The 9,848-nt window shown below is 49.0% G+C and overlaps 1 protein-coding gene across 1 annotated transcript in view; it reads right to left on the reverse strand.

Moving 5' to 3' along the window:
- Window positions 1–5,607, reverse strand: part of LOC144095628 (uncharacterized) — a 216,689-nt gene extending 211,082 nt beyond the window's left edge. The window contains exons 1-2 of the mRNA XM_077629299.1: window positions 5,575–5,607; window positions 5,043–5,255 (exon numbers count right to left, since the gene is read on the reverse strand). Coding sequence (XP_077485425.1) covers window positions 5,043–5,255; window positions 5,575–5,607 — 246 coding nt within the window. The remainder of the gene's footprint in view (window positions 1–5,042; window positions 5,256–5,574) is intronic.
- Window positions 5,608–9,848: the final 4,241 nt, after the last annotated feature.

The raw sequence follows: 9,848 nt of genomic DNA on the forward strand, positions 1-9,848 counted from the left end.
GGTAGTGTTTTGCAGTCATTAGACTACGCCCCAGAGGGCATTGCAAATCCATTCATAGTTTCACAGAAAGTTGCGCGTGCTTATATTTCAGCAGCATTTAGTCATTGCCATCGCACACCCATGACATTCATGGTGGTGTTAACAAAAAGAACATCAAAAGAACACACCTTTAGTCTCCAAAGGCGGCATAGTGAACTGAAAAAATTAACTACGCTATAGGGAACAACAAAAGGAATACACTCTCCTCTAGTGAACCCCCAACAGTCAGGACACTCCCTAATAGGGAAGAGTATGCTGCCCGATCCCCGGGGTAAATTTTGATTCCAAAATATACGCAGTGTAATACTATTGGCTAAGGAGGCACATCTCCACCTGAAATCAAACCTTGATGTACTCAGCGACGGAAAAATCAATTAGAGGAGAAATTAATCCTGGGTTAAAATCTTGGCAGCTACTAGAACTTCGCATGTTTCGAAGAGAGAATATCCATTCGTTTCCAATCTTAAATGTACCGTATTTTTAGGGATAGAAATATATCCCCCAAGGCTTGAGCAGCAGATCCTGCCCGCTATTAGAATGAGCTAACTGCCAGTAGACTATATATTTAGTCGTTCATATGGTAATTAGTGTTTAGAGTGTCGGCGCACTATAATTCGCGGCCTGTGCTGGCGTGAGAGTCCAGAAGCCCACCTTAGCATAGCCGTCAGCGAGTACTACAACGCAAATAGTAATTAGACGCATTGGCTACGCTTCAGTCCGCCCACGGGTTACGCCTCAAAAGCTCGGCGCCGCGCAACGTTTACACCGTCAATCTAGCCAAGCTCCCGTCTCACCGTCTGCCTAGTGCGAAGCGCCTGCACACTACCTGTACCTGTCTCAACATCCCGTCAGTCTCAATAACCTGCCACTGACCTCTCCTACCCGGTCCCTTCGGCACCGTGCTGCCATCCCGCAGAGAGGCGTGTTGCCTGCTAGCACACACCTTTCGCCGACGCCTGCTCCTCGGACATCCCGCTCCTCCTGCTAGGCACCCAAACTTCGTGCACTGCACTTCAGACTCGGCAAACCACCTTGCCGCGGACTACAAAATTGGCCTCCTTCCGTACATTTGTACGTCCGTATTGTTCAAGCGCACCTGCCGCCACTGCTCCTCCGGCCCACGCTTTACAGGCGGCGGGTCCTGCAGCGTTTCTTATGCCACACTCAGGACGGGGCCAGTGGATGACGCAATACTCGTGTCAGTTTCATTACCTACGCTAGCGCGGCTGGTTAATCCGCGCCGCAGCTTCGACAATATCATTCTTTATAAATGCACAAGCGTGAAAATAACAAAGTGAATACACCTCATACAGAATTGGAAAGGAGAACTTCGACGTTATAATGGACTTTGGCTCCCGAGCAGAACTGTATATAAAATGAGCCGGTACAATAAAGAATCATGAAGAAACTGACGACGTTTCACGGTTGTTAGGCGGAATAGGAATTATGTGCGCTAGCACTTCGGTTTCGGGTTGGGGCTCGGTTTTCAAGGTCACGCAGGCTTGTGACAACCATCGACGGAAGTTGTAGAATGGGGGCCCTCGTGCTAGCATAAATAACCTGGACGGGCCACTTAAGCTCCCTCTTAAGGGAATCACGCGATATCGTTAATGAGTTCATGGCCATACAAGCGGAATTTGTCTTTTTTTTATTTAGATTCACAGATCGCTTGGAGTCATCATTCTACTCTGGCGCAGTGGCGCAGCGGTTAAGCGAAGCGCCACTGCCCTGCAATAGCACGTGCTGCTACTGGTGGGGCTTGTGAGACCTAGGTAGCGCTCCCGAGTAGCCTATGGGGCTGAAAGGTGACGGCTAACGAAAACGATTCAACTTAAATTGCGGACAACGCAGCACACTGCGCAAAGAAAATTGATAGGCATAACGTTAAGGGACAGAAAGAGGGCGGTGTGGGTCAGAGAACAAACGCGGGTTAATGACATACTGGCCGCGATCAAGAGGAAGAAATGGGTTACAGCAGCGCATGTAATGCGAAAGCAAGATAACCGATGGTCGTTAAAGGTAACGGACTTGATACCAACAAAAGGCAAGTGTAGCAGGGGGTGGCACAAAGGTACGTAAGGGGACGAGATGAGTTTCGGGCGATAAGGGGGCCACAGATGGCATAGGACCGGGTTAACTGTAGAGACATGGGAGAGGCTTTTGTCCTTTAATGGGTCCTCTAGAAATTGGAATTTGCGGTTTAAGCCGAAAACCACTGATAAATAGGCGTCGAATTCATTTTTGGAAATTCGGTTTTAACCAAAAAATGGAAGTATTTCTGGCATGTATATCACAACAAACTAGCTATTCAGTAGCAGTTACAGAAGGTCACAGCAGAAAGCTAAGATAGCCCAAAAGCCAGGAATGTGTTGAGACAAAGGTATCTTAGTAATTTAGTGCAGTGACTGTACGATATGAGGCATTGATCCGCGAACCCATACACGCCGAACACAGCTCCGTACACAGCGCCGTACACCCATACACAGCTCGATCAATTAGCTAAGCGCTACTGGCTAGCGTAGTGCCCTCTGATCAGACGTTTATCAACCGACTTGGGGCCGTCACTTTTTAGGGTTTTTTTTTCACTTCAGGTAAGAACATTATAACTTTTTGGAACATTAACAAGCAACCGTGAATGCGAAACGGTATGCGATTGCATAAACAGCTCGAAGGTGTCGTGTTTTGCTTCCGCAACAATTAAGCAGCAGTCCCATCACTACCTCATCACGCGGAGTGTAGTGTGAGCGGTCCTGTCGTTTAGCCCAGAGTGCAACCAGATTGTGACAATCAGGGTTTTAGAACTGAAATCCCTCTTGCGTTTAGGCTAATGGTCCAACTTCGGCATTTTTGCTTTTTCTTACGACTACACGACTTTCATCAGCAAAGCCCGCTGAATCAGGGGCCCTGAAACAACTTCCTAGGAGGGAACTTCAACTCGCTCAATCCCTGCATTGTGTTGTCATGAACACCTAAGCCAAATTATACATTTCTATACGCAGCAGAGAGCCCACAATTACGTGCGTAAGTTGGCGAGCCCTTCCCGGCGACTTTTTCAAACTCGCCTCCTCCGCAGCTCGCATCTGCGTAAAAAGTTACGAGGTGTCTATTCATTAGATTCTTTCCGGCGTTAGGCAACTACCGTGGTCAAGAATGTCCGGCAGGTCAACAATGTCCGCCCCCGGACATTGCGCCGGCGGAGAAGCACCGACATTCCAGCGTGCAATAAGTTACGAGAAGAGAGTTAAAGGCGTGCAGACGCTCAAATTTAAACATTGACTGCAGATAACTCAGCTTCTGCAAAACACATTTAAAAATTATTCCCGTATAACATTCGTGAAGCGGCGTGCTTTAACTTCGCAGTTATACCGCAACTTTATTATAGGCACTTCTAGAGCACCTTTTAGGCAGCCATTTATGCGGTACATACTGCTACATGAGCAGCTGGTTAAAAAAAAGGTTAATATAAGCTGTTCGTAACTTTTCACCGCACAGGGACATCACATATTTCATCGACAAAAAAAATTAAATTATTATGTATAAAATAATATTCGCCAAAGAAACCAAAACTGGCGTTGTGAAATAAACACGAAAAATGTCCGCCAAATTTTCTAAAAATAAAAACCGTTAAGTCCAACCCTGTCATATATGGCAATCGAACCAGTTCAAATCGGAGGTTTAGCAAGCGCAGCAGTGGGTGACAGGAAGTTGGATGTGGGGATGAGATTATGTTTGTGGGGACAGGGTGGCCGCAGCTGGCAAAGACAGGGTTAATTGGAGAGACATAGAGGATGCCTTAGCCCTGCACTACGTGTAGCCAGCCTGATGATGATGATGTAGACCCCTATGGCAGACCATCTAATTGCGGCCGTGTTTATTCCTTTAAGAATGTCGTTAAGACATCCGCAAGCTTTGCCTACTATTGACTTCTGGTCTGTAAGATTCCACCCCGTTTGTGGTTCCGCTACCGCCTCTGAGCTAGGGTGTCTGGCTGCTTGAAATGTTTACTCTCTGTTCGAACAGATAAGCGACGCCATTAAAAAGGGGGCTATGAGCGCTTTCGCATCTGCACCGGCACCAATTCAAACACCGTGCTGAAGGTTCCGCCGAAAGCGCTTTGGGAAGCATCTGTCATCGTCATTTGCAACATTTGTTACCAAAGAAAAAAGGGCGTATACCCAGTCTTCTGGCAGCGGCTGTACTTTGCTTGCTGTCTAGCGTATGCTGGAGAGAGACCTGCCTTCGGTCGCCGTTCATATATTACGATAAATGGAATGATGCATGGACACGGCGCATTTACAGCATGAGCCATGAAACCACGGAACAAAAAAGAGATGCCATTATTGATCCGGTATTCGAATCGACGATCCAGTCCAGCTCTTTGGATCTGCAAAGTGGTAAGATACCCTTCGTGTTTGAATCAAAACTCAGGATCAGAACCCAAATCGAAAAATGGAAACACGCTCTTCGGTTTCTCGGAGCAAATAAAAACTTGGCACCAATCACCAATTGAAATACGTCATGAGTCACTTGCGCTTTCTCGATGTCTTTGGCCAGTACCAGGGGTGCGTGTCAAAGAAACTTTTTTCTGCCTCACCTCGCAATTTATCTTCGGCTGCTGTCCTGTACTCAGAACGCAAGAAATTAAACTTATTTTCTCATTGCTGTCCTTAATAACACAACCAAAATATTTAAGTGGTCGGTGCACTTTCCCCTTGTCCATCGTACGGACACCGTCAGGTAGACTGCAGTTAGTGAGCACGCGCATTCCATAGCTTGGCGCTCAGATTTCTCTGGGAATATACGCTTGGAAAAATGGCCTTTAATTGGCTAAACAGCAAAGCAGATTCCAGTTGTTGACAGCAAAACGAATCACCGATTGCTCACACAGCGGTTAGATTGCCAGTCACCGCGCGCCCTTGTACAAGCTCCTACTACATTTCAGCCACTTCTGTGAACATGTGCGCTGTTATACGCAATACGTGCTCTACGTGAGACCCACGGACCTGTTGCAGCAGCTGCTCCTTGACGGCGAACTCGTCCTTGGTGCAGAAGCGCTGCAGGCTTGCCAAGTCCCCTTTGATGAACTGGTCCAACATGAGGATAGTGCGCTCGCGGCAACGCCTGGAGCTGATGCGCAGTACGTTCTCCAGGTTGCGCGATATTGAGGCCCACGCCGTGGTAGGAGGAGTGTCCTTGAACGGGTTCAGGCTCACCACCTGCGCCAGTGCGACTACGCATTAATCCATCTTTCAGCGCTAACTGATGAGTTGCGGCGAGTGCTGTGACAGAAATTGCTGACTGATTAATGTGACCTTTAGGAAGCTGGTTAAAGAAAAATAATAGGGACACTTGAAAAGTCACCTTTAGAACGGAATTCTACAGAACTGGAAGCAACGTTGCTACTACTTGTTCATGTTTCTGCCACTGTTTCATCGCATCAGCCGCGTTGTTTGAATTCATCTTATTTTTATTTCGACACAAATATTCATGTGCTGATTGTGTCTGCCGAGAACTTGTTCCGGCCCGTTTGTCTACCCTTTCCCCAGTTCCGCACTCGCCCCTTGTCATTGAGATTTTTAATTTTCGCGCCGCAGGCAAGTGACCTGGTGATATCATCGCCCTCTTGGCTAATCAGCGACTTTTGAGATTAACCCGGGACGCGAAATTACATTAAGAGAAGTCTACTAGTAGGCCGGCGGGAGTTCCCGGGTTCGGACCCGACCGCGGCGGCTGCGTTTTTATGGAGGAAAAACACTAAAGCGCCCGTGTGCTGTGCGATGTCAGTGCACGTTAAAGATCCCCAGGCGGTCGAAATTATTCCGGAGCCCTCCACTACGGCACCTATCTCTTCCTTTCTTCTTTCACTCTCTCCTTTATCCCTTCCCTTACGGCGCGGTTCACGTGTCCAACGATATATGAGACAGATACTACGCCATTTCCTTTCCCAAAAAGCAATTATTGTTATTAAGTGCGCTGAATTACATTAATTGCCACATTCTACTTTGGGCAGGGTGTAATTCCATCACAATGTCACGTGACCTTGTGACGTCACCGCCCTTTCGGCCAATCAGCTAACACCCGACGCGAATCGCATAATGTGAAGTCTGATGCTGCTGCAATAAAATGGCCACATCTTTCGCGCCGTGAGGCAATAGAGGAAGCTAGGCGTAAAAGAAGAAAGAGGCGCCATACAGCACTGCTCCAGGTTACTTTAGACCGCATGGGGGCCTTTAACGTGCACTGACATCTCGCAGCACACGGGCGCCTTTTATGTTTCGTCTCCATCGAAGCTCGCCCCATTCTGAACCCACGCCCTCCCGCTCAAAAGTCCAGGATTGCTGGCCATATTTGGGCTCGGTGGCTGTGCCACGATGCGGTCGTTTAACCCGTTCTGCCTCGCCATGCAGGTGATCGCTCCCCTCTGGATTACCACGCTTTTCCCCGCCCCTCTTGCTGCCTGTCCACCGGACATCTCGCCGGAATGGACGCCCGCTCTCAACCGAATCGATATGTGCCAGCCTTGCGCCATCACCGCTTCGCCCGATCGTGCGCTGACCTCACCAGTGCACTGCACCCTCGCAGACAGTTGGAAACACCATCGCCATCAACATCCTCTCCCGCTCCAGCTTTTAAGCAGCTTCGGCCACCGGCGTCGCTTTGTGGGCTCGGTGGCTGTGCCACGATGCGGTCGCTTAACCCGTTCTGCCTCGCCATGCAGGTTAGTAAGCCATGTTGTCTTTAGGCTAAGAAATCTAGGGATTACTTTTTGATACAGCTGCCGAGCCCGCAATGCTGCCTTGCCATTGTCACTGAGTGTTCTGATGTCATTATTTCCTTGCTTTTGTTGTCCGGTGACATAGAGACTAACCCCGGCCCTGCTTCACTCCAAACTGTAGTTACGGAACTTAAAAAATTGTCCGCCGGTCAGTCGACATTAATCGCGGAAGTTACAGACCTCAAAAACCAGTTACTAACAACAGCAATGAAGTGAAGTAGCAGTCACTGACCATAGTCGAAAAAAGAAAGACGTTTCGAAACCCGTACGGGTTTCTTGTTCACAGTGAGCAGGACAAGAGCGGTGGCGAATTTATATCCGGAGAATGTGACGTAAAGATCGGGCGTAGATGCCTGGCATGGGGCCAGCGTTCTTGTTTAATGTTGCTTGTGATGTTTGGATGAATAGCGATTCCAGCAGAAGGCGCGTCGTCAGGTTTCTTTCCTTAGATAAGATGGAGGCATTGCCCCAGTCAATCTGGTGGCCAGTGTCGTGTGCATGACCCGCCAGCGCATTTGTGGCATGCTTTTTGTTTTTTACATCACCTTGGTGGTCCTTTATGCGTCTTGAGAACTTCCCTGTCTCTCCGATGTAGGCATGATTGCAGTTCAGGCATGGTATTTTGTAGACGACTCCTGGAAACTGCTCATTTGGTAGTCGGTCTTTCACATTCATTAGCTGATTCCGCAGCTTGCTGACAGGCATGTGGGCCACGCGTAAGTCGTATTTTGAGAACACACGAGACAACGCTTCGCTGATACCAGGCATGTATGGAATGCCTGCTCGTGTTCGATACGTCCTACAATCAGTGGTAGCTGGATGTGCAGCTCGTTCTTGTAGATTTGATATGAAGCGGCTCGGATAACCGTTGGCTGACAGTTCTTCGTGCACTCTTTTTAACTCCTTTTCTTGATCTTCTCGGCTTTTGCAGACACGTGTCGCACGTTTGGTCAGTGATGTGACGACGGAGGCTTTGTGCGCAACTGGATGATTGGAATGAAAATTTAAGTACTGGGCTGTGTGCGTAGGCTTTCTGTACACAGAGAACGAAAGGCGATTGTCCCTCCGCTCGACCAGGACATCCAAGAAGGGAAGGCGGTTTTCTTGCTCAAACTCGGCCGTGAACTTCAAGCTTGGTTCAACACTGTTTAGTTCATGTAGAAACCGCGACGCGTCCTCTTTCCTTAATATGCAAAAACAGTCGTCGACATACCGGTAGAAGACCTTGGGTGCTGGAGTGAAAGCATTCAATACCTTGTCCTCTAGTGCTTCCATGACGAGGTTTGCTGTGGTGACCGATATGGAAGCGCCCATCGCAGTGCCTTGGGTCTGTCTGTAGAATTTTGAATTAAAGGAAAAATACGTATTGCTTAGGCAGAACCGTAGCAGTGTGCTCAGCTCTGGAACGTCGAAGGGCGTACGACTTGCCAGATTGCGGTCCTTCTACAACGCTTCCTCGCACGTGGAAACGGCTAGGTCAACCGGGACACTGGTGAACAGTGCCGTGACGTCGAAGGAGACCATTGCGTCCTCTGCGTCCAATTCCAAGTCATGCAGTTTCTGAACAAAATTTGAAGAGTTCCCGATGTACGTCCTAGTCTTTCCGGATAAAGGGCTGAACACTTCGTGGAGGTACCCCGAAAGTCGATACAGTGGCGACCTTGTGAAGTCCACTATCGAGCGTAGGGGGACTCCAGGCTTGTGGATCTTTGGTAGACCGTATATAGCAGGAGCCGAACCATTTGTGCATAAGAGGCGGTAGTAAAGTTTCTTGTTATCCGGGGGCACGAGCTTAAATAGGCCCGCCAGCAGTTCTTGCAATTTTGTTTGCAATCTGGCCGTAGGATCGCGTGGTACAGACAAGTAGGTGCCGTCGATCAGTAAACCGATCATCTTGTCATTGTATTCACTGCGGTTGAGCAGGACGGTAGCATTCCCTTTGTCTGCCGGTAAGATGGCAATCTCCGGGTTCTTCTGAGGTCGCGTATGGCTCGTTTCTCAGCCACAGAGAAGAGAGGCTTATGCCGCCACTTCGAGAGAACGCCAATGGCGCGAGTGCGGGCTTCATCTCGGACGTTCATAGGTAGAAGGCTTACCGCACGCTCAACCGCACAGATTACCTTTTTCTTTTCTGGTGGGCGATCTGTATTAAAGCTCAAACCGCGGCAGAGGACAGAGGTTTCAGCTGCGCTTGGCTTGTAGGAGGAGAGGTTCACCACAACCTGTCTTTTGTTCTCTTTCCTTGGAATCCGAAGAGCATCAATCTTCTTCTCATGCGATGCCTTGCAATGCCGTTCTCTTACTGCTGCCGTGTAGTTGGCGTGCAGTTGTACGTCCGGAAAGCGCTCTTGGACAATGTATTCGAGCTGTCTCCGCGCGAAAAACGAGTCGGTCTCGAGGCGCTTTATCTTCTGCCGGCATTCCTGAACACGTGCAAGTACCAGTTTTCTTTCGGCGTGTTGAATGATCTGGTGGCCCCAGACGGAGTGGACGGGAGTTTTGAGACGGAGCGACTTGGGTACCAGGTTCTCCCACCTGCATGTCAGGTTGAAGTCTAGATGGGTCTTGAAGGCTGCGACTCTTGAAGTTAGTGAAACAAAGCGACGAATCTTGGTGACCACGTCTTGTCCGTAAATGCTACGAAAGTTCATGTAGTCAAGAGTTCGACGGAAATCCGTCTGGTCAGGCATGGTGATGCAATGAAGTGAAGTAGCAGTCACTGACCATAGTCGAAAAAAGAAAGACGTTTCGAAACCCGTACGGGTTTCTTGTTCACAGTGAGCAGGACAAGAGCGGTGGCGAATTTATATCCGGAGAATGTGACGTAAAGATCGGGCGTAGATGCCTGGCATGGGGCCTTCAAGAGTCGCAGCCTTCAAGACCCATCTAGACTTCACCCTGACATGCAGGTGGGAGAACCTGGTACCCAAGTCGCTCCGTCTCAAAACTCCCGTCCACTCCGTCTGGGGCCACCAGATCATTCAACACGCCGAAAGAAAACTGGTACTTGCACGTGTTCAGGAATGCCGGCAGA

The sequence above is a fragment of the Amblyomma americanum genome, chromosome 6 (genome assembly GCF_052857255.1).
Source record: "Amblyomma americanum isolate KBUSLIRL-KWMA chromosome 6, ASM5285725v1, whole genome shotgun sequence".
Lineage (NCBI taxonomy): Eukaryota > Metazoa > Arthropoda > Arachnida > Ixodida > Ixodidae > Amblyomma > Amblyomma americanum.